At 35.5% G+C, this 26543-nt stretch overlaps 1 protein-coding gene across 2 annotated transcripts in view; it reads right to left on the reverse strand.

The window, feature by feature from the left end:
• The window catches only part of ERBB4 (erb-b2 receptor tyrosine kinase 4), a gene marked incomplete at both ends in the record, with an annotated part of 1001312 nt that overhangs the window by 208425 nt on the left and 766344 nt on the right, over positions 1-26543 (reverse strand). For both annotated transcript variants that reach the window (XM_080932825.1, XM_080932824.1), the window contains 3 exons: positions 1648-1746; positions 5650-5772; positions 8414-8546. In XM_080932825.1, coding sequence (XP_080788951.1) covers positions 1648-1746; positions 5650-5772; positions 8414-8546 — 355 coding nt within the window. The remainder of the gene's footprint in view (positions 1-1647; positions 1747-5649; positions 5773-8413; positions 8547-26543) is intronic.

Consider the following 26543-nt stretch of genomic DNA (forward strand, 5'->3'; position numbering starts at 1 on the left):
GATCTGCTGGAAAAATGTATTTAGTTACTGGATAGGTAATATTTATTATAAAGGGCCACTAGTTAGGCAAGAAGAGTGGTATTTTAATTATTTAGCAACTGATAGGCACTGAGACCGTTCTTTAGCGTTGTTTGCTTGTGCCTTTCTCAGTCCTACTATGTAAAAAGCAACAGTAAATTAAGCTAAAATTGCCCATGGAACACAGCATTATTCTCAAATTTTTCAAGGTCATATACTGAGCCTCTATTAAAGTTCAAAGGAGCTTTCAATGCAGACTGGCTAAGAATGCACAGCAATTCTGTCTTGAAAAAAGGCAAAGTATATATGCTTGTATTGTCTTTATGTAAAGGTCACTTTGAAATCAAAATCGTTCTTATTATTGAAGACATTGTATTAAAAATCAGAGAAGGAATGTATATGGGTCTATTTCAGCATCCCTAGTAAGATATCAATGTGAAAAAATAGCAGCAGTCTACACATATAATTTATTCAACCCTACCTTCTAAAATTTGAACAGCTCAGCCTACAACTTTCTCTGGGGGAAATCTTCACATTCTGAGCGGTGTTATCAAGTATGTTCATTACTTAGCAGTTCTTGTTATAATTTATTTTAATTTGAAGCTTTAACCATAGTCCACTCTGATGAATCTGAATTGAAAACTGTAAATTTCGCTTGAGAACTTGAGTTTAAATAGGTAGGATTCTGTTGAAATGCAGGAATAACTGACAGACCACCATTACTGATTTTCATTGTTCTTTATCTCCATAAATTATACCACTACAAAAAAAAATCCTAATTAATTTTTTAAAGCAACTTTATGTCTCACAAAATGTAGTTCTTGTGGTTATCACATTTGTGGTTCTGAGAATGGGGTGTGCTCCTAAAAGTCAAACTTTCTTTTCATCTCATTTGTCTAGCAATGTTTTGGAGCACAGGCAGGCTAATTTACACAAAGTTTTCTCCTAATTACCTATGCTTGCCTTTCTACCATAAAGGGCAGGGCCGAGATATTGCCACAGTGAAGACAATACAGGTAAACCCTCACAATTCTTTGCTCCTTAAAAGATATTTTTGGTCGAATTTGGCTGAGTATGCATCCTTTTTCCACTTTGCAAAACTTAGGTAACCTTGGGATGACTTGGTTTGTTCTTTCAATCTGCTGATATGAAAGATCATTTGTAATCTATTTAGAACTCTACTTGGAACGTATTGCGGACTTTCCCAAAAATATATAGGAACAGTTTTAGTGTGTTATAGGTGCCACCTAAATAAGGACAACTTTCTATTGTCACCACCAAGTATTATTGACACTTGCAACTGCATTTAGTACATACATTTCTGATTATAATCAAAAGTATGAAAACTGAAACACCACATTCTTAAATCACAGAAGGAAATTCAACACAAGGATTATAAATATGTTTATATTGCCGAAGTTATCCCAGAGTACAAGCATGGTACAAACTGCGAACCAGGGATGTTCTGGAAGCTACATGGTAAAGTGAAGGGATCCTAAAATTTTAAGTATAAGGTTATAACATTTACAGATAAGAAATTTTGAAAGGTGGTTGTATTTTTCTTATTTCATTTTCAAGCACTCTGTTTAATTATAAAGAAAAGAAATGACTATGTACTTGTATACTTACATCCATGAACTCCACATTGGCTTTGGGGCCAGTTGTCTCATTGAGGATCTTAATAGCCACAGGGATTTTCACTGTTTCACCTTCAGGCACCCAAATACCCTTTCAGGGAAAAAACATCACATTAATTCTATATTGAGATTGTATAATATTTATAATATAATATAATTTGATTTGGCTGATCAAACTTTAATTTAAATTTAATTTACTTCATTTTACAGATTATCATATAAGTACATTTCTTCCTCCTCATTCCTCCCATCAAACCTTTGTAGAACCCTACCCATGCTCCTTCAAGTTCATGATCTGCTTTCTAAATTACATATAGTACTGCATGCATATATATGTATATGTATATATATAATGATATTTTGGAAATAATATTCAAGAAAAAGTTCTAGGAAATATTGAATTCATAGTAATTTATCTATTTTAATAAATTATGTATATTAATGATTGTCTCTGGGTTCATGTATACTTATTTAATCATTGCTAATTCTGTCTTTTTATTAATATAATTGCAGAATTCATGGGTTAGGAAACATTTAAAATGTAGACTTTCAAGTACAAAATAAATCATAGTGTTTCTTGAAAACCTTAAACTACATTTAAATGAAGACAAAGATTCTTATGGGATAGATAAAAATGAGTGGATTACTAATTTTGAAAAAAGAACACATATTCCAAAAATAATACAAAAACACACATGAGGATATGACAGGCAGGAACCTCATGATGAACTTTCATAGTTTAACTTTGAAAGGCATAGAATGAAACTATAGGCTACAGTCCTATCTTCTCTATCAGCTGGTCACCGTGTCTGAGAGACACACAGCACAGAGAAATGTGTTTGTATCATCCAAAGTTAGAGTAATAGAAGAGAAATAAATCTGAGATCTGGTGATTAGTAACAACAGTTAAGAAAAGTCCTTTAAAACTTCAGGATGAGATTTATGCTTATGTTTGACTCAGGCAGAGTAGAGAAATGTATGTGTGCAAATACATAATAGCAACCATAGGTTTTTTTTTTTTTTTTTTTTTTTTTTGTGGTAACGTTTTTTAAAAGGATATCCAAGTAGAAGTAGGAGGTAAAAAGAAATAAACCAAGAACCCAAAACTCCAGGCTATATTTTTTTCAGAGTTGGTATCTAGGACACAGAACATCCTTACCATTATTCAATAAAATAAGCACACAGGGAGTTACTTTATAAAGCAATGGCATCAATATTAAAATATTCCTATGTGTAGTTTTATAATGAGAATATAAATTCCATCTGAATTAATTTGTAGTACCTTTGGAAAAACTTTAACTATTACTTAATAGATCTAAATATGTAAAATTTAACTATATTTGTACCTGTATTGGTCCTAGTATTTTGTTGTTGTTTTTTTTTTTTTTTTTTTTGTTGAAGTATCACATAACTTCAATTTGAAGGAAAAATTAACCAAGTGTGGTTAATTGGCCATTGGCATTTGTGTGGGCACCAAAAGTTTTTCATAGCTTAAGACGATGTGTCTTATACTATAGGGCACATTTATTAAGACATAGGGCTGGCCACACATATTTCAGACATACAATTTAAATAAACTCATGAAACTTCTAATAGATTTTCTCCAAACACCCATTAGTTCATATACATTTTGTTTTGCCAATATGACAGGTAGAAATTGGTTGCAAACATGAAACACATGGAAAGAATTTCTTGAAACTTTCTGTTGACTTTTCTAAAGTTATCTCAGAAAGCCTCATTCCTCTTAATGGGTATGAGAAGTCAAGTGATTATCAGATAAATCATCCAGTCAGTGGGAGGCAAAAACCTTTATGTAAAAGAAAAAAGCAGTAGCCAAGGTAAAGGAGGTTTCTGAGAGAGGAACTAGGATAGTAGCCATTCAATTAGTTACTTCCAACATCTTTATTTAAGAAACGGTTAAGATTATGTATGTATTATTCCAAATAATTTTATAGAAATTTTGATTCAAATCCATCAGAGTTGAAATAATTAAACAGAATCAGATTGAATTATTAAGCATAAAATTGCACAATTGTGTCCTTTTGCATCACAATTTGAATACAGATAAAGGATAATTCTGTCTTTTGAACTTGCAAAGTATTTGAGGATCAGAAAGACAAAACCAGCCTAGACTAGAATCAGTGCAAACTGGGCACTAACTAATTCAGTTAACAATTTAACTGAACAAAATTTGCACAACAAAATGAAACTACTACAATTTATAATCTCTGAAGGTAACCATTTTATAAAGATTTGGAAATGTCCTGGAAAGGAAAATTTAAGTCTGCAGTATGACCTGTCCAGGCTAGTCTCAAACTTTTGGGCTCAAATAATTCCCCTGGCTCATGTTCAGAAGTCTGAGGCCAAACTTACTCTTATCTTGAAACTGGCCTCCATCTTGAAAAGAAGGAAGGAAGGAATGAAAAAAGGAAGGAAGGAAGGAAGGAAGGGAAAAGGAAGGCAGGAAGGAAGGAAGGAAGGAAAAAAGAAAGGAAGAGAGGAAGGAAGGAAGGAAGGAAGGAAGGAAGGAAGGAAAAAAGGAAGGAAGGGGTAGAGAACTTGATCCCAAGCAGTACCCGAGTACTAGGAAGGAGCCCTTGGCTTGTCCTTGGGACAGTTACTTCCTAACTATTTCTTAGCAACAGTCAAAGATTAGACTGACTGTTTCAGATGCAATTTCAGATCATTTGTTTATGGTCTCACTTCAGAGCATCTGCTTGTCAGCTGACAGTGGACATTCAGTTAGATGCTTGCCAGAACTGGGTCCTGATGTTGCCAGGCTGGACACACCCTCACTTAACCCTACTTTACTATAAAACCTTGTCCCAGTGAGAGATCAGAGCTGCTTCAACAAACTGTCCTGAAAGTAGACCAAAACTCAAGTTTGTAATAAAGAGTCCATTCTGTGATAACATCAGAGTAAATTCCTTGTTGGAGTTTTGGGGTTCCTGAATGCTTCCTGGCACAACACAGGTATATACCACCACATCAACTTAAATCATTTTATCAAGTATGGGAAATGTTGAGACATTTATCTAATTATTATCTAATTTTTATCTACCCATCACATGTTTTGGAAAAATAAATGATAAACATATCACTTAGAATACATACAATATGCTGCAAAAGCAAATTCTACCATAATTAGTTTTTTTAAAAAAAAACATAATTGCAAGGGCATTGAAACTACCAATTCTAACTCCTAACCCATATATGTAATCAGTTAGAAAAAATGTTATAATCACATTTTAATAATATATTTGCACACTCAATGGATTTTGAGTGATCAACTAGTGAGGTACTAACAGAGACTAGAATAAAAGACTAGAAAGAAGAGCAAAGGATTATGGAAGGTTTTTCCAGAAAGTTCTGAAAGCACAAGAAGCAATGACTAGGGTAAAGAGGTTGAATATTTGGGGAAAATATGGAAATCTGACAAAGGGAAAAATTGTTGAGAGGCTCTAAGAGCACCAAAAAAATTCCACTGGACTGAGTGAGTACCAGCTCTCTTTCTCTAGAGACTGCACTAAGGATTCCACTGGGCTGAGTACCAGCTCTCTTTCTCTAGAGATTGCACTTACCCAGGCTTGTTCAAAAAAATAAATGAACTTAACCTGTGCAGCAACTTCTCAACACTACCAAGATTTGATATTATAAAGAAATTCTGTAGCAGAGGACGGATTTTTCTAACCTCAGTGGGAGAGGCTATGCCTAGTCCTATAGAAACTTGATCCACCAGGGAAGGGAGACAGTGGCAGGGGTCAGGTGGGGTCAGGTGGTTGGGTGGGGGAGCACCCACCCCTAGGCAAAGGAGAGGGGGAAGGGGTGCAGAACTCAGGGAGGGAAAACTGGGAAGGGAGCAACATTTGTAATGTAAATAAATAAAATAATTTAATAAAAACAAAGTAGGTTAGGTAAAACAATTACTTTGGCTATTCCTTTTTAATGGACACACAATGTGAATAATCAGTGGCAGGTACTGTGTTTTACTTACTTTATAAACAGTACCAAATGCTCCAGAGCCAAGGACTTTTAGCCTCTTCAGTTCCGTTTCCTTCAGAATTCGAAGTTGAGCTTGATTGGGTGCTGTTCCACTGGGGGTTAAGGGCTCAACCAGCTGCAAAGCAAAAGCAGAAACTTGTGTATCTTTTATGCATACTCAGCCATGCTTCTTGTCCTCTGTTTTTGTTTTTGTTTTTGTTTGTTTGTTTGTTTGTTTTTTTGGTTTTTTTGTTTTGTTTTCTTTTTGGTTTGTGTTTTTTTTTAACTACAGCCTGTAGAAGAGTATGCAGGCACTCGTCTTTGACAAACACTACTATTGCAGTATCAGCCACGGTCCCATCCTGTCTCCACACACTTGGTCTGGGTGAACTTCAATATGGTATCTATTCTACCACCTGGAGGCAGGACTAGAAGATATGATGCTAAGTACATAAACAAAGGAAGACATACTACAATAGAACCAGAAATAGTTCCTTATTGGCACTCACAATAATTGAAAGCACACATGATCCCATTAGGAGGAGATTGTAGTTAATGTGATGCTAATTCTTTGGCCAATGACTACATAAGATGTACCAGGAAGTTCTTGTCAAGTCTAAATTCCTACTGAGGAAGCCTAAAATACTGCTTTTTTTGTTAGTTAGTTTGTTTGTTGTTTAGTGGAATACCAGGTATTATCTATTTATAATGGTGAGTTGTGAAATCATTTTAAGTAGTAACAAGTAGAGAGTTTGTTTTCAGACTGTAAATATGCCTTAGGACACAAAGGGATGCAATAGCAAATGGGGGTGAAGCTACCTGTAGTTTGGAATATAGTTGGAAAATAAAAGATTTTAGGAAGTTTAAAATAATTTTCATGAAAGCAATTGATTTATTTTTACCAATAGTAACCCTAATTGACTTATTGCCTCGGATAGACAAATCAAACTTTATCAAGGTTATGCATGTGTAGGAATTAACAGTACATATAGACTTCAGTATTATCTACAGTTTCAGACACCCCTCGGTTTTAGAAGGCATCACTCTCAGGTCAAGGAATTTGCTGTACGGTAGAGAATCTGGAGCACCCAAAACCTACATCCTGGCAAATCATTTTATGTCATGATTCGTGCTCAAAAAAGAGAAATAAAGAGCTTTTCAATTCTTTGGTTATAAAGGAATTACAATGCAAACAAACAATGGGATAAAAACATAGTTTCCTTTGTTCTCTGCATGAGGAGATGACTGAGATCTCTACTGGCCAGTTTGTCCAGAATCATGAAGGCATCAGGCATCTGTTTACAGGCTCCCTGTGCTGTGGCCCTCCCTTCTGGTCATTAACATTATGCTTCTGTGAACATCACGACCTACTAAACTAACGGAGTGGGCCTGAGATTAGCGAGTACAGAGGCAGCAAGTATTTTAGGAAAAACATGATAAAAATTACCAAAGCAGAACAAAACCAATCTATTTCCTAACAGTTTGATAAGAAATCTACCATTTCAACACTTTCTCGCTTTATATTATCAAAATGTACATACATTAGAACATTAAGAATTTCATTAGGTCAAGTGAGACAATCTCTGAAAAAAAATTCTTTGAATTTTACATTTAACAGGAGTGACAATTAAAAAAAAAAAAAGGCCTTCCAACCCCTGCCAGCAGAAATTGTCCTTCTAGGCTACTCTACAGGACTTGGTGACAGCTTTTTAGATGCTGTGTATGATTCATAACATGTATGTGTGCATGCATGTTTACATGTACATGTATATGTATTTGTGGTAGGTAACCTAGAAGACAACCTATGGTGTCCTATTTCAGTCATTGTCTACCTTTTGGGGGATATTATGTCTGTTACTGGCTGGCATCTGCCAAGTAGAAGAAACTGTCCTTCAAGTCAGCCCAACGGAACTGCCTGTTCTTCTGTTGGGAGTACAAGCACATATCATCACCATGGTAAGTTTTTATGTGTATTCTATGAATTGAATTCAAGTCCTCATGCTTATGAGGCAAGCCCTTTACTGACTGAGTCATCTTCCCAGCACTATGATAGAGGGCTTAAATGAACCAAAAATGTGGAATTGATGAGGAAGTTTCAGTACTTTGGACAAGAGATGTGTACATTTGTATATGGAACATATTTAGGTACATATTTTGGCATGTACCGTGCAATCATATTCTCTTTGGAATCTTCTGAAGTCACACAAATTAAGATATAACCCATCTTCAGTGTGCTACATGTCTGAAAGGATGAGTTACTCTGAATTGTTCCGGCATACTCAGGTGGGGCAATCAGAACCGAGAGGTAAGATGGAACTCCAGAAAGCACTGCTACTCCACTATCTTTTGGGATAGCTCTCCCCTTTTCTCCTGTACGTTAAAAAATTCATGTGCCAATATATACGAAATGGTAATAATTTATGGATAATTTTTCTAACCTCAATATGTAACACACAATATTAAGTACATCTCATAAATGGTGTTAAAAGTCTCATTATATCTCTAAGCTTTAACCTGTATTACAACATTTTCATTTTAGGTATAATTAATAATTTGCTGCCAATTTAGTGATGTTAATTAAAATCCACACAGCTCACACTTTCAAAACAAGAAATTTCTATTTATTTCTCACATACACCATTGAGGTGGTCTCTCCTTCAACACATGTTGGCTCTACCTTTACTCAGGATGGGAATCTTCACACCAAACAGAGAAACATCTAGGCTGTAAAAGTTAAGAAAACCTCCAAATTAATGCAAAACTAGTGGAAATGTTACCTCTGTCTCAAGGAATCTCCTCAAAGCACGTTTCTTTTTGATGCTCTTCCTTCTGACATAAACAGCAAATGTCAGAGCCATGATGACCAGGATGAAGAGCCCGCCGATGACTCCGGCTGCAATCAGTGGAGTTCTGCCAACCAGAATACAAAAAATAAAAATAAAGTATGAAGAGAGAAAGACAGAGGAAGAGGAAAAAGCAGCTGCATGAGGCAGTTTCCACACTTCATGAATCTAGTCATTTCAAAGAAAAGCAAATAAAAAGCCACTAGGGCTGTAATAAAGCCTTTCCCATTGTAAACTTCAGGATTTTTTTTAAAATAATAAACCATGCACATATGATTAATCTTTGGAGAAGAGCAACTGTAGTAGCATGCCATTTGGTAAAAAGAAATTGGAAATCTGGACAAGGGATGAGGGGCACACACTAAAGCGGTGGAATGGGAATATTTATAATTACTTTGATTATTTTTCATAAGTAAATTGAAAATGCATTTTAATAAACTGTTGAAGAGTATAATTTTATTTCAAGAAGACTACCTTAACAGTGGCACAATTGACCTTTTGGGCTGTTTACTAATGTAAGTTAACTCATTGTCAATATTCAGTAGCATCCCTGGTCTATGCCTCTAGGTATCAGCGTCACATCTATTTTTCTGCTACAACAATATCCCTAGATACTGACAAAAATCTATCCCCATCACTTCTACTTGAGAACATTTTATCTAAAGTGAAAATGCCGATTGGAAAGAGAAATAGAGCAAGGGCCTCCCTTCCCATTAATGTCAGACAAGGCCATCCTCTGCTACCTATATATCTGGAGCCATGGATCCCTCCCTGTACCCTCCTTGGTTGGTGGTCTAATCCCTGGGAGCACTGGGTGGTCCAGACAGCGGATGTTGTTCTTGTTATGGGGTTGCAGTTCTCCTCTGTTCCTCCAGTCCTTCTGCCAGCTTCCCAACCAAGGTCCCTAAGCTCAGTCTGATGGTTGGCTTCAAGCACCCACATCTGCATTGGTCAGAGAATGATCACTACTACTACTACTAAAACCTAACACATCTCTCAAATACAAGAGTATCAGTAATGAATTGTTTATTACCAACACTCTCTGAAACCCTGATAAGGAAAATTCTGGTAGACTAATTGGAAGGAAAAAAATACTGGGTCAGATATTACTAAAATATACTGGGGTATGTATATTATAATTTGGAGTATGCCTGAGCACCACATGCTCATAAAAGGTATAAATGATGTCAAGATGAGATTAGAGAGAGCCTACAGATTTTTCACTCCTTGAGTGTTTTTTTTTAATGTATTTTAGAAAAGAAAGAGATTTTAAGTTGATTATGTATTACTCTTTTCTAAAAACTCTTTCTTGAAAAATGGTCAATTCCTAATGTAAAGCATATGACCTTTAGGTAGTAAGAGTTTTGAAGTACATTAATTTCATATGTCATAGCATACAACCCAGACTGAAACATGATATTGCCTAGTACATATTTGACACTGAAGCCACCATAGTTGCCAAACAAGGAATGATTCCCCTCATGTTTATGTCCTCTATAATAAGTCACTTTATATTTTATATCCCTACCTTCACAAGAACCTGTTCAAAAGCTATATTTCCTAAAAGAATTTTTTATACTTGCAAAATAAACTTCTACTCAAAGATAGACAAGAATTAATGAGAGTAGATGATTGTAAATCAGACCTTGAAATTCTAAACCACTCATGAAAAAAGGCTGTGTAACTAGTTCCACAATGAAGTCGTGTCTTTAGAAGATTATGACTGCTCCACTGTCATACATAACTGCAGAAACCTTTAAAAAGTCATCCATCCTAAAGGCTGCTTCCTGACAGCACAAACCATACCAAAATGTAGCTATAATTCAACTCAGTTTTCCTAAATGGGATTTCCTAAAGATATAAAAGTCCCTACTAAGAAAATTAAAGTACAGCATCAACACAAACTTATCATTGTGATGTGATTTTGTGTGTTTAGCAACATTTTTTTATCATGCCAGTTAAAAATATTTTGGGAAATAAGTTGGAATTTCAAATGAAAGCATATTGTTCTACTAACTGTTTCCCATCCTGGTTAAAGGTCAAGCACTTTAAAAGATTTTAGTTTGCCATTTTGCATTTAAAAGCCATGGGAATCATTTTTTGTTTGTTTGTTTGTTTGTTGGACATATTTTAACGAGGATAGCTTTCCATAGAACAGAAAAAGACACCTTTCTTTTCATCTTACTGAAGCACAGAGTAACTGTCAAGCCCTGGCAGTCCAAATGTAACATTCAGACTCAGTGGGATGTATTTTCTGATTTCTATATGATGTTTTCATTAATATTTTCACACAACAGTCTTTTCCTTGACATGTGCCGTCTCACTGTTTTCTTGTCTCACTGACAATCTGGCAAGCATAGTAGAAGAACAAAAGCCTGAGAAATGAAGGACTCCTATTTCTGCACTAAAAAAATTACATAGAAATAGTTGGGCATTTCACAAGAGCAGTCTCTAGAAAAAAAATCAAACATTAACCCAATCCTATTTACACAATCCTCACTACTGTCAATCTGGGAGACTCCCAGCGATTTGTTAGTGAGCAACAGGCATTCGTTTAACCAGAGAGTCATGACTTAACAATATTGTTTTTGTTTTGAAGACAAGATCTCACTACGTAGTCTAGGAACTGGATTGGAACTTATGATTCCCCTGCCTTAGCTTCCCCAGGGCTGGGATTATAGCTGTGCACCATCATCCATGACTAATCTTCACTCTTTATGAGGTCCTTTAAAAACAAGATAAGACTGGCTGAAGCACATATTTAAATTTCTACATGTCTCTCTTGGATACATTACTATTGCAAACCAAGCTGACTTGGAGAGATTTTTTCCTGTGTACTCCATGAATCTCTAAGTAGCTCAGATAGGACACCACTGAGATCAAAAGGGTCAGACAGTAAGAGATCTGCAATTATTCTATAATTCCTTATTGATGACAGTTGTTGCGAATATTAGTTTGGTTTTTGGTGCCTATTTAAGAGTAACTGGCATTCTCAAGTGTATGCAAGAGTAACAGGGCCAAGTTCAAACTCAGAAAATGGAAGTAACCAATTGATAGCTTAATTTATGCAGTGATGTGGAGATGGTATAAGGAAATACATGCCCACCCTATTACTTGTGCAACTATCAAAATTCTGAGCTTCAAATGAATTTTGTTAATTTACTTAAGTACATGCTTTAATTTTAATAGTTTTATTTAATGATAAAGAGTATTTATTATTTTATATGCCAATGATCTTACAGGAAATGGTGTGTCCCCAAACTAAGCTATTTGTGATGTACACATACATTATCGTCCAATACCATATCTGAATCATATATTTCTCTCATATATATGTAAGAAGATACATAAATTCTACATAAATATCCATGTGGGTTTCCTCATTTATCTATTTTTTAAAGGCACCAAATCATGCAAACATATAGAAAAGTCAGTATAGCCTATGATTAAATCTCAAGTGTTTATATTTTGTTACACCTCTTTGATTCAATATCAAGAAATAACTCTCCTCCAAAAGTGAAAACACTTGTGTATTCTTTTTTTACTAACTGGTAAAACTTTCAAGGCAAATCATGATAAATTTCTGAACTATTTTTAAGTACAAAAAGTTTATCAACAAATAAAAAGTTAATACAATTTATAATGTAGGTATATTTATGATATAGGTATATTTACTTCTCATTTAGGAGTAAACAATATTCCAAATTAGGATAAAACAAGTAACATACAGTATTATAATCACTGGCACTGTATTTTGCAATTGATGGCAGGGACTTCCAATTTTAGAAGCTTAACTAAATAATTTAGAAGTTAAACTAATTAATTGGGAAACAAGTCTTAAGAATTTGTTTTATCAGACTGGAACTGCTTCACTGTTTATTTATTGGCATTAAAGATTAAAAGAAAAAGATGGTTCCTGGTGCTTGTGTAAGGAGATAAGAAATTATCAGGGGAGCCTGCCAAATTCCACAGGTCTATTTCTTATATAGGAACCTTGTTTCCAATCCTCAGATTCTCAAATATAACACAATAGTGTATGTAGATTGCCTTGAAGCTGTTTGTATTTTAATGTTAATTCCACTTCCTCAAGAAGGGATGCCAAGAGGTGGCTTCATCTGAACCTGCCCAGTTTAATTAGTAAAGCAAAGGAAAAGGAGTGACTGGGGCGGGGCAGTGGAGAGAAGAGAGGTCAGAGGAGGAGGAGGTGTCAGTGGGTAACATGGAGTTTCCCAAGGACCAGCCAGACCCAGGTGATATTGATTGGCATTAAATAACTGTGACCATTAAGGATTCTATAAGTCTAGTATCTCATATAGAAGGACACTGTGTATTTTTGTCTATTTGATGCAGTCTTGTTGTGTAGAGGGTTTGTGGATTGATAGTTGAATATATAAACTTGTAGAAAAAGCTATTGGGCTGTAAAGTGGTGTTCGTGGGATTTGGGGTTACAGAAACACTCCGCCACAGAGGCAGAGAACAGGCGGTAGTAAACCGCCAACGGAAGGGAATTGTGCGACCCAGTTGGGCTGTAGTGGTGGCTCAGACCTGGTGCCAGAGGTGCGTGCAGCTCAGTATCAGGGTTGGGCCTGAGGTGTGAGACCTCAGGGCTGCTAAAGAGATAAATCTCATTAGAGTTTTTAATATTTACTGCAACACGTGTAACCACTGTAAGGTGTTAAGTTTTTTTTCATATCTGTGGAGTTTTATTTACTTTATTATGATATTATAATTGTGACAGAAATATGGTTTAAAGCTGGACCAGTATAAATTCCTGTTAGGTTATGTGCCTCCAACTATTTGGGAGTAGTTTCACTATCAAACAACTTAGATTAGATATACAAGAGTATTCCTTAAACTAATACAAATTATACAGGTGGCAACTACCTGATCTATCAATTTCATGCATGAGAGATGAGGAATACAGAGTGGTTATGCTGGCAACAAGTAAAATACATCTAATAAATACCTTTCCCAGTTTTGTCCAGTATCTACAAATTACATTAGTCATAGTACTCATGCTTCATGTACCCTTTACTCTCCAAAGTGCCTCTCTGCACGTGTGTGTGTGTGTGTGTGTGTGTGTGTATGTGTGTGTGTGTAAGAACCTAAAGAAAGACTATCGGTATTATTTCTACAAAGTATTTTTATTGTGTAATTGAAGGATATGAGCTACAATTTCAGTGTACACAGTGATATGAAAAGGAATGCTAGATGTCCTGGAGTTGGTGTGACAGGTGATTGTTTCCTGATATGGTTGCTGGAAACAAATGTAAGTTATCTGGAAGAGTAGTGTGGACTCTTAAGTATTAGCCATCTCTCTAGCCCCTCTACGAACTTGTAATCATTATTGTTTCTAATACATATATAGAAATTAAATGGATATATTTTTCATTTATCTGTTGGGTCCTGTGTCCTTTCTTAAAACCTTCAAATAATATCGACAAAGAAATGAAAAAGAAGTTGTAACATGTCTTCTGGGGAGTAGTCGCTATGTTTCCTAAGTTGATTTTGCCATAAATAAGTGCTATTGATCAAAAACTTGCTTGTAAATTTTATTACAACAAAATCCTAAGAATGTTTTCAAAACTGCCAACTGAATCAAAGACTATAATTTTGAAAATAAAAATAGCTTTAACTGTTTGTTATTTAGGTAAGTACTTTAAATATGGTAAAGATTTTATTTAAGTAATAACAATGGATTTAAGAGCCAATAGATTCTCTTGGGTATTAAAATGCACCACAACCAGCTATCCAAATACAAATAGTCCAACGAAATGAAACTACATATATTGTCTTTCTTCATCTCTGAGATGGGCTAGAAACCTAGTGCAGTGGATATTCTGAGGAGTCTATAAAATTGACTTTAACAAAGACTCCTAGCAATGTAGAATATGAGCTTAAACTAGCCTTCTGCAACCAGCCAAGAATTCCAATGGGGGGATTGAGACACAAACCCAACACAAAACCTTCTACCTATAATGTGGCTTGTCTATAAGAAGTGCTGGAGTAAAGGTCGCACCAACATTGTCGGAGCAACCAACTCAAAACTGATCAAGCTTGTGATCCATGCCATGAGAGGTAACCTAGCCCTGACACTGTCTGGAGACATAGGAGCCAGAGGGTGGATAATCCTGAGACCTAGGATTGAACCAAACATGACTGACCAAAAAATAAAATGTCAGTGAAATGATTCCTAATGACACTTAGCTATGCTCTTAGCAGAATGGTGCCTAGTATCATTTGTCACAGGAGAGGATTCACCTAGTAAGCAATGGAAAAATGCAGAGACCCACAGACAAATAATAGATGGAGCTTGAAGATTCCTGCGAAAGAGAGTGAGGAAAGATTGTTGGAGCCAGTCAAAGGCACCACGAGAAAAACCTTAGAATCAACTAACATGGACCCATAGGGGCTCACTGAGACTGAACTTCTAAGCAGGGGGCCTCCAGGAGACTGAACTATGTAGGCCCTGTGCACATATAAGTTATGTACCTTATTCTTCATGTAGGACTCCTAAAAGAGGGGACAAGGGCTGTTTCTTACCCTGTTGCCCGCTGTTTGGAACTTTTCCTCCTACATTGCTTTCTCTGGCAACAATAGCAGAGGAGGTACCTAGGCTTCCTGTAATTTGATGTGCAACAACTGGTTGGTATCCATGAGATCCCTCATATGAACATAAATGAAGGGGAGTATATTGGGTATAGGGGGAGAAAAAAGTGGGAGGGAGGGACTGGAAGGAAAGGAGGGAGGGAAACTGCAGTTGGGATTTTTAAAAAATGACTATCATTCCTGAATTGAAAATAATTTGCTTCCGTGGGAATAATTCAAATGTTTATTTGGTCTTAAGCAGAAACTTTAAATAGAAAGAATTTAGATAGATTACAGATTTTTCCATTTTAAATCCAAAATTGTAAGTTTTCTAATTAAAAATACATAAAGTGCAATGCATTGTTTTCTAACTGTTTAACAGGGATGTTATAATTTTCATATTAAATATAGGGGCTAAGTCTTGGAAGGACACAAGAAGGTGACATTTAAGTAGTCTTGCTTACTTCTTTTCTGTTTTTGGATTCTTTACCCCATTTATTTACACCCCTCTCTCCTTTTCATGTTAAAATATAAGTGTTTGCAAGAAATGCATAGTGACACCAAAGGTTGTCACTTCAATACATATGCTTTGTAGTACAGAACACAAAATGCACATTTATTTAATTGTTTTTATGGAAACTTTGATTTACATTTATTAATATCTTACCACTTTAACTTTCCTCCAACTACAATTATCTATATTACTATATAGTCTTAATTCATTAATTCCTTTATGTGCTCAGATAAATTAATTTTTTTTATATTTTTGCTTACCTTCATATTAATTTTTACCAGGATTGGTGACTTATTTTTACTTAAAAAAATACGGTTTATTTAGGAAGGACAAACTCATTTATTGTGATTGTTAACTTCAGCTACCAAATTGATTGGATTAGAAAACACTCCAGGCACCTTTGTGAGTGTCTATTAGATGTTTCCAGGAAGAACTAACTGAGGGTGGGAGATCTTCCCTAAATGAGGGCCACAGAATCCTATGGGAGGGAACCTAGACTGGCTTAAAATGAAAAAGAAGGCCAGAAGTACACCAGTATTTCCCTTTCTCTGATAGACATTCTTTTTACAATGCCATTCCCACCATATGACCTATACTCCCAGACTACAAACTGAAGTAAATCTTTCCTTGCTTACATTCCTTTTTGTGCTGTAGGAGGTCACAGCAAAATGAGGAAAGTGCTTAATACAAGAGAGTGCCCATTGTTTCACACGTTGTCTAATCTTTACTACAATAGTTCATGTTTAAAACCGTGAGACACTGAGAGAGAGAGACGTTGAGATCCCCTAGAGACACTTTAAGGGTTACTGCCTAGGGCAAGAAGAGCTACATTAAGACAGTATTTTCTCTTTCTCTCTCTCTCTCAAATTATGCTTATTCTGACCTAGAATTCCACCTGCTCTATAAAAATGACACATTTTTCCTTTGGAGCAAATGAAAATGATCTGGGTCAGACTGTAAGGCTGACTCAGATAACAGTGACAGTGTGTAGTTAGTGAGATATAGGTTTTACAGCATGTCTCCATCCTTTGATTAAGGTCAAGATTACTTGACTACATTTAAAATTGAAAGAAATACTTAAGAAGAGCACAATTTCCCTTTTCCTCTGCGAGTTTGAATGTGTTTTGACCTGTCTTTGCACTATTGAATTTTCAATTGCAATATGTAAATGTCAATTTTTGTCAATTTTTTGTTGCAATAGTGTCAAAAAATCTTTCAACAATGACTTTTATATTGAGTCTATGTGTAATTTAATATGTTCTTATATTTTTAAGATTCAATGCCTGAGAAAAATTCTGATAGTTTCAGGGTAGGTACTTTCTTTTTCTGATAGACAATATTTATATCTATTTATATAGGTGTTGGTTTCTTTCTCAAACTGAGAAAAATATTTTATCTGTTTGGCTTTGATGCAAATAATATCCTCGTTAAGGACAAGACCATGAGATTATGACAAATTTATATATTTTTAAATTCTATAAACAATTACAAAATTGAAAGGGAGTCAGAGAAAAAGGGAGACTTTTTAAAGCAACCAGGTAAATATTTAATGATTAGGGATATTTCACCACAGTTTAAACCCATGAAACATGCCATAAATGTCAAATAAACATTGATAGAGTTTCTAACATTTTTTATTCCATTATCCAGAAAAATATATATGAATGACTGTGGTTATAAAACCCAGACATTCTATACACTTAATTGTAAAGAATATTAAGCATTCAGTTACAGTATCCTATTACCTACTCACCACAGGGGCAAGGTAATCACATAAATATGACAAAGAAGTAACCCCTGAGTTGACAGTCCTATGCAGCCTTAGCCACACTGCCTGTCATTAGTTTTCACAATGCTACAGAATATTTCAATTCTCTAACAGAACATAAGGTAGACACAGATGTGGTCTAATAAAAGAAGGTGGTGAAAGACATTACCGAAGGTCTCATTTTTTTTTTTTTTTTTTTTTTTTTGTCCCTGACATTTTTTCCCTTTACCTCAACATTGGCATTTCTTCTCTGTAACCTAATTCAAATCATATTGAGACATTATATTCTGGTATAAAAATGTCTAAGCCTTAAGGTATTGAAGTAAAGAGAGAGAGAGAGAGAGAGAGAGAGAGAGAGAAAGAGAGAGAGAGAGAGAGAGAGAGAGAGAGAGAGAGAGAGAGAGAGAGAGAGAGAGAGAGAGAGAGAGAGAGACTCAACAATAGAGAGAGGAGGAGACAAAGATGGCTGGACTCCCAAGCTGGACTGATGCTCAGGCTAGTATCAACACTGACTGACCCAAGCAAATTGGCAACAGGATAGAACTTTTTAAATCTATGAATTTGAGGTTGCAGTGCTCAATAATGTATCAATCGTTTTTTCCAATTTCAAGCATTTGTGTATTCTTTTATTTTAATATTTAAATTAATTATTTTTGGATGAAGCATTTTAATATGTAGCCTTTGGCATCCTAGAATGTGCTATGTATATGAAGCTGTTGTAAAAAAATAATCACAAAGACCTTTCTACCTCTAAAGCCTAAGTAATTTTCTCTTTGTTATATTATTTAGCTCCTTCTGGTATTTGACATAGGCACTATCAATATTTTCGTAGCATCTGTCAGCAATCAGGTGAATATTTCAGGATTACAGTTATTTCATCACAGTTTAAATATATGAAATATACCATAAATGTCAAATAAACATTGGTATATTTATACCATTCCCTAGATTACATCTATATATGGATGACTCTAGTTATGTACCCACACATTATAAATATTTAATTGTAAAGCATATTAAGCACTCAGTTACATATATACACACATATATATGGAACACATGTAAAGACAATGGAAGAGCAAGAAATCCTTACACTTAGATAACTAACTGACACTAAGCAAAACTTAGCAAAGCTTGTGCAGTTCTGAAATGTAGAATCTAGAAGGTCACTATCCAATTCAAATGGTGATAATATTTTTAAAAATTAACAAAATGTTTCCCTACCATACACACCTCAAGGTAATGTAAACGTGGCTTTCAAGATAGAGAATATGAAGAAAGCAGAGCTATTTGTAAAGTATTTAACTTGGCAAAATTCAAGCATCTAATTATTTCTACTTTGTGGGCCCATAGTAGACTGGAAGTAACTCAAGTGGGAAATGAGAGGGTGTGGATGTTTCTGTCTATTCTATTTAAAAGCCTCCCACAGAGGACTTGGAGCAGAGACAAACAAACCCCCTTTCACAAATGCTTTAGGTCATTGTACCTCACTTGAAATAACATTTTCACTATATAATAGATTACACTTTATATTTTTAGGGGAGGTTTATTATGACTAACTTCACAAAACACATCTTAAACCATTTAACAGCAACATTGGGTAATTTAGCCTCTCTTCAAACATATATAAACATCTACCCCTTAATTAGAATACATTCCTAATTAAAGGGAAAACTTTTTTTTTTCAGAAAAAAAAAAAAAAAGAATGCTTAGAAGATACTGTTATTCCACAGATGCTATGAATGCAGATTCACAGCCTCCAGAAAATGTAAAAGGAAAAAAAAATGTCTGGCCTAAACTAATTCAAACAGCATTGCGATAATATAATATCAAGACAACTTCACACTTTGCCTGAAACCATTTCATTTGCATGCAAAAGAAATCATTACTATGAAGCAAAGCTAGACATCTCCATGAAACATCCTCTTCTGAGCTAGAATATTAATTTTTCAATCTGTTCTTTTTCAATTATTTTTTGTATTATTGAAGTTGTGTGCACCACTAACATTCAGCTCTTTGTAAATGTATGGATTGCTTATGGGCATCCAGAAGAGAATGTTTAAAGTCTTTGTTTAGCAAATGGTCATTAAGAAAATTATTTCATTGTAATATGAGTAAAGTTAGTATTTTCTTTTATATTTAATAAATTATATAACCTCCATGGTTTCTTCTCTGCCTTGTGATTTTTATAAAAGATTGTATGACTTGATGCTTCCATCTGGAACATTATCTGGCCTAGTGGCTCTTCTGTACTTAGCATGCTCTTTGAGACTACGTAGAATCTTAGTCTTTTTTAAAAAATTGAAATGAGGGTGAGGGAGAAAAGAGGACTGGCTCAAAAGCCACTCTCTGTACTAAATTACTCATTAGAACATTAACAAGTTTCTGTGAGAACATTTTAAGATCACTAAGTGTATTCATACTTTGATATTTGAAAATAAACCCAAACTAGCAAATCCAGAGAACACAACTATAAAATTCAAATGGTATGCCATGGGCTTATCTTAAAATGTTATGCAGTTTTATTTGATTATCCTGTAATGTTAGCACAGCAAAAGTATAATGATTTAAAGGAGAAAGGAAGAGATCGAGACAGGGAGAAATGAAAGAAATGAGACAGAGAAGAAGGGAGAGTGGGACACACACACACACACACACACACACACACACACACACACACAGAGAGAGAGAGAGAGAGAGAGAGAGAGCGAGCGACAGGCAGAGAGACAGAGAGACAGAGAGACAGACAGTGAGACAGACAGAGAGACAGACAGAGACAGAGACACAGAGTTAGAGAGAGACAGAGAGAAATCTAGGTATAATGTTTTACTTTTTAAAAAACTACATCGTACTGGTACAGAAATAGGCACATGGATCAATGGAATAGAATAGAAGATCCAGAAATGAACCCTCATATATATGGTTACCTGATTTTTGAAAAAGCAGCTACAAAAGAACAGACATAATATGCAGTCACTGATAGTGGGATGCTAACTCCAGAGGCTTGCACTCCCCCAGAAACAACAAACAGACTGTATGAAGTCCAAGAAATAAAGAAAACAAAAAATATACATATATTCAAAAAACAAGAAGACTTTGACTATTTCCATGTTGCGTTTTGTTTTGCATGTACTTTACGCTTATTGCAACTAGTACGTTTTCAATGCATACTGCCAAGCCCTTGAAAAAAATCAAGTACTGACTAAAAAACATATTCACATGGTTTTATGTAAAATTTATTTTAATGTCTGAAAAAACAGTACTGACAAAAATGTATAATTTTAAGCAAAAAATGTTTAAAATCTTTACATTTATCTTTGTTTTTTAAAATAAAGTTGTTCAATAAAAAATGCTACAACTTACCATTATTTCATAGGTAATTTTTGTTTTGCCTATTATTTCAAAGGCCACAGGAGCAAGTCTTCTCATCAGCTATTACAACAGAAATAGTAATGTGCCCTGTATGTACACTTCTCCATCTAGGACACATACAACCACACAGTAGACCAACATGCCAATGTGAGATGAGGGGGAACTGAAGCCCTTGCTTCCACCACTGCTTCTCTTTGAAAGTTTTAGCTTCACAAATGAAATTATCCTCGTTTTAAAACAAATTTCTAAATAATGCAGTATTGGCAGCTTTTATGAAATTTTACAGCCATGCATGTTAAGAGAATAAAAAAAAATGGCCCATTAGGAAAGTACATAATTTACAGTGAGAATGTTTGAAGCCAGTGTAACTTCTGTAATTTTAATGTGTTTTCTATTTAATATTTTCACTATTGATTACTGACTGGAATATTCAGATGGAATGATGCCATATATCTTATATAGCTAAATATACTTTATGTACTATCAGGAGCATATGTGTGTGTGTGTGTGTGTGTGTGTGTGAGTGTGTGAGAGCCCATGTGTGCACACACATATTATTTATCATATTGACTAGAATTTTAAAAAGACCACCTATACTTCAATAGTGATTGGTGGTCCAATGATACTAAATAAATATTGCCTCACAATACAAGGGTTGATAACTATTGATCTGGAAGATGAATAATGAATAACTATGTGAGTACGTTAAGAAGCCAAATATGCAAAGTATACTACCAAATCTGTAAACTACATGCATTTTAGTATATGATTAATGTGTGCAAAGATTTCTACACTTGGTGGATACTGGCATATCTACTTAATATACTGAGCTTGCATTACTCTTGAAGATTTCCTTACCTTTCAAAATTATACCAAGAAAAAGAATTACTGTTTTGAAACACAAGGATAAAAATGTGTTGGGGACCTTAAATCATCACAAAGATGAAGGTCACTTTTCTTCGCTTCAATTTAAAAAAAAGTGGAATATAGAAGAACTTCAAGTCTCTAAAGAAAGGAATCGAAGAAGATCTCAGAAAATGGAAAGATCTCACATGCTCATAAATTGGCAGGGTTAATATAGTAAAAATGGCCATCTTGGCAAAAGCAATCTACAGATTCAATTCAGTCCCCAACAAAATTCCAACTCAATTCTTGTGAAGAGCAATTTGCAAATTCATTTGGAATAACAAAAACAACAAGGAAACAACATGATAGCAAAAACTCTTCTCAACAATAAAAAAATTCTGGGGGAATCACAATTCCCTACCTCAAGCTGTATTACAGAACACTTATGATAAAACTGTATGGTACCAGAATAGAGGCAGGAAGGTAGAAAATTGGAATCGAATAGAAGACCCAGAAATAAGCCCACACTTTGATCTTTGACAAAGGATCAAAGACCTTCCAGTGGAAAATGACAGCATTTTCAATAAATGGTGCTGCTTCAATGTGAGGTCAGCATGTAGAAGAGTGCAAATCAATCCATTCTTGTCTCCTTGTAAAACACTCAAGTCCAAGTGGATAAAGACCTTCACATAAAACCTGATACACTGAAATTAATAGAAGAGAAAGTGGGAAAAGCCATAAACACATACACAGAGGGGAAAATTTCTTGAGCAGTACGCCAATGGATTATACTCTAAAATCAAGAATCAACAAATGGGACCTCATAAAAGTGCAACGCTTCCGTAGGCAAAGGCATTGTCAATCAGACCATACAACAACGAACAGATTGGGAAAAGATATTTACCAACCTACATCTGATAGAGGTATAATATTCAATATATACAAAGAACTCAAGAAGTTAGACTCCAGAGAATCAAATAACCCTATTAAAAAATGGGGGGCAGAGCTAAATAAAGAATTCTCAACTGAAGAACATCAAATGGCTGAGAAGCACCTAAAGAAATGTTCAATATCCTTAGACATTGGGAAAATGCAAATCAAAACAACCCTTACATTCCAGGTCACACCAGTCAGAATGACTAAGATAAAAAAAATTCAGGTGACAGCAAATGTTGGTGATGAGGTAGAAAAAGAAGAACACTCCTTCATTGTTGGAGGGATTGCAAGCTGGTACAGCCAATCTGGATATCAGTCTGGAGGTTCATCAGAAAATTGGACATACTACCTGAGGACCCAGCTATACCCACTCTTGGTCATATAACCAAAAGATGGTCCAACATATAACAGGGACACATGCTCCACTATGTTCATAGCAGCCTTGATTGTAATAGTCAAAAGCTGGAAAACCAGATGCCCTTTAACAGAGGAATGAATACAGAAAATGTACATTTACACAGTGGAGTGTTACTCAGGTAATAAAATCAATGACTTCATGAAAACTGTAGGCAAATGGATGGAACTAGAAAATATCATCTTGAGTGAGGTAACCCAGTCACAGACAACACACAGGGAATGTACTTACTGATATGTGGATATTAGCCCAAATCTCAAAATACCAAATACCCAAGATACAATCCACAGACCACATGAAGCTTAAGAAGAAGGAAGACCAAAGAATAAATGCGTCTGTACTTCTTAAAAGTGGGAACAAAGTAGTCACAGGAGGAAATACAAAGACAAAGTATGGAGCAGAGACTGAAGGAAAGGCCATCCAGAGAGAATCCCACCCAGGGATCCATCCCATATACAGTCACCCAACCTAGAAAATATTGAGGATGCCAAGAAGTGCATGCTGACAGGTGCCTGGTATACCTGTCTCCTGAGAGGCTCTGCCAGATCCCAAGAAATAGACTTGGATGCTCTCAACCAACCATTGGACTGAGAACAAGGTCCCCAATGGAGAAGTTAGAAAAAGGACTGAAGGAATTGAAGGGTTTTTTAACCCTTCAGGAAGAACAACAATATCAACCAACCAGACACCTCCCTCAGAGCTCCCAGAAACTAAACCAGCAACCAGAATATACATAGAGGGACACATGGTTCCAGCCTTATCAGGTATCAAAGAGGGAGAACAAAAACACTCACAGGAGGAAATACTGCTACAAATAGGGAATAAAGATCAATCAGAGACGGCCTCACCGGCAGGGTTCCTCCCATATGCAGCCACCAAACCCAAGCAGTATTGTTGATGCCAAGAAGTACTTCCTGGCAGGAGCCTGATATGGATGCCTCCTCAGAGGCTCCACCAGAGTCACACAGGTACAGTTGAGGATGCTTGTAGCTAACCATCGGACTAAACACGGGAACCCCAAAGGAAAGAGCTAGAGTAATGACTGAAGGAGCTAAAGAATTTGTAACCCCATGGGAATAACAACATTATCAACCAACTAAATCCTCCAGAACTCCCAGGAACTAAAACACCAACCAATGAGCACACATGGAGAGACCCATGGCTCCAGTTGCATGTAGCAGAGGATAGCATTGTCTGACATCAATGGGAGAAGAGGCCTTAAGTCCAGTGAAGGATTGTTTTCCTAGTGTAGGGGAACATCAAACACTGAGGTAAAGAGGATGATTAGGAGAGTGATCACCTTCATGGAAGCAAGTGGAGGGGAAGTGAGATAACAATGGGGGGAAAGGGGAGAACATTTGAAATGTAAATACAAAGAATATTAAATAAAAAAAGAAAATATGAAATTACATTGTTATCATGTCATAATTAGGTAAGAATTATGCCCTATATTTAAATAAAAATTAAATATATTAATAAAAATTAAAAAACAAAATCAAAGCACGATTGTTAGAATATAATTATATCAATTCCGTCAATATCTGAGTCAATTTTATTCGTGAGGGAATGATCATTATAATTTCTTAACTGTGAAAAGAAAAATAAGTAAAATATTTTGTAACTTACTGATTTTCTAATACTCTGTACTTGCATGATAATGAAATTGCTCATGCTCACGTGGTAATTTAGTTTATAATAATTGTTATATATCACCGTCTCACAATTAACGTGCCAGGTATTGAAATCTGCTAATTTCTCTGAACTCATACAAGGTGCTGCTAGATCCTCATTATATATTTAAGAGCCTTCTACTTTAATGAGTTCAGAGTTAGTGATAGTGTGAGCCATTATTTTCCTTGAGAAAATAAAATAAATGACCTTCAAGCTGGATGTATGTAGAGAAACACATTTCAAATTATGGATAATTTGTGAATTAGTGTCAGAGTGATTTAAATACAGAATAAGCAGAGTTTCAAGTTGCATTTAACTATGGGGATAATCCCTCATTCATTTTACATATAGGTTTACATGCTCTCAACAAAACAAAACAAAACAAAATAAAACAAGCAAAAAAAAACCAAAACCAAAACAAACAAACAAACAAACAAACAAAAAACCCAAAACCAAAACCCAAAAATCCCTCCTCCTTTTCTGGTGAGATGTTTGCAGCTATGACCTCAGTCAGAATAAAAATTATTAAAGGGAAAATACTAAGACTTTGTCTACAAAATCTGTTGGTATATCTGCATTTTTTCTCTCCTCCTGTGTCTTCTGAAGAAAATAGTATGTGTGTCTTTTCATCTCCTATACTAGTGCTTTTGTGTTTGCTAAGCCTCTTAATTTCTGTAGCTTTTTTATAGATGCTCATGATTCACAAGGTTTATTCTGATTTATATCACAAGACTTTTGCTTAAGGTATTTCAAGGTCTGTTTAAATTTCACATATCCTCTGATGTCTTTTTGCTCTAATAATGCTCTTTTGGTGGCCACCTTTTCTCTTTTTCTTCGTATCCAATTTCTCTGAAGATATAAACAATTGGTTCTTTTTATTTCTATTTGACTCACATACTTTTGTTACATGAGTATGTATGAAAAAATGCTGTATTATTTTATTATATTTTTCATTTAACATCTCTTAAAGGTATCAAAGTTACTGTAGTCTCAAGCCAACTTCCAGAAGCTTTAAATTGACACTTCCTATTATGTACCTTCTTACTTAATGCTACTCCATCCATTCATTTTGTAAGGTAGAAAACCACAATTCATTATTGACATTTTCCCCTTCACTCTTTAAATCCAGCTGACCACTATATCTGACAATGAGATTTATGTTGTAAATTCTTGTTGAATTTCCTCACGTCTCTCTCTCCCAGGCTTGCAGGCTCCTTGCTTACTCATTTGCAATGGGCCTATCTACCAAGACTGATAACATTAAATACTTATACTGCCCATCATTGGGGATTGGTCTGATGATGCTACTTATTCAAATGCCAAGTCTTGTACCCCAAGACCAGGTTGTCCCAAGATGAGTGAATTCTCACATGATACCAACTTTTGTTGTCCAAACCCTCTCCCCTAGTCCACTGGTAAATAAAAGGTGAAAGGCTGTGAATGGGCAGTAGATGGAGGCAGGTGAGAAGAAGCAGGAGGAAGAAGAGAAGGAGAAGGATGAGAAGGAGGAGGATGAAGGGGAGGAGGAGGAGGAGAAGGAGGAGGAGGAAGTGGAGGTGAAGGAGGAAGAGGAGAAGAAGAAGAAGAAGAAGAAGAAGAAGAAGAAGAAGAAGAAGAAGAAGAAGAAGAAGAAGAAGAAGAAGAAGAAGAAGAAGAAGAAGAAGAAGAAGAAGAAGAAGAAGAAATGAAATGAAAGGAAGTTGACATGGGGTAGTTAGATCATGAGCTCTTGGCCAAGAGGCATGACGAAGTAGGAGCAGCCCATGTGAACCATGGCAAATACTGGTGCTGTTCTTAGAATGCCAGCTTCACGCACTTTACTTTCAGGCTGGTGTGTTCTGTATGTTCTCCATTATGTGCTAATCGCGTTCCCTTCTCTCAGTTTTCACAGTCTCTGTTCTCACTCAAATCGTCTTATATTATCTATCGCATACTCATGACTCCTTCTTCCTTC

Source organism: Micromys minutus (genome assembly GCF_963924665.1).
Source record: "Micromys minutus genome assembly, chromosome: 19".
In the NCBI taxonomy this organism is placed as follows: Eukaryota; Metazoa; Chordata; class Mammalia; order Rodentia; family Muridae; genus Micromys; species Micromys minutus.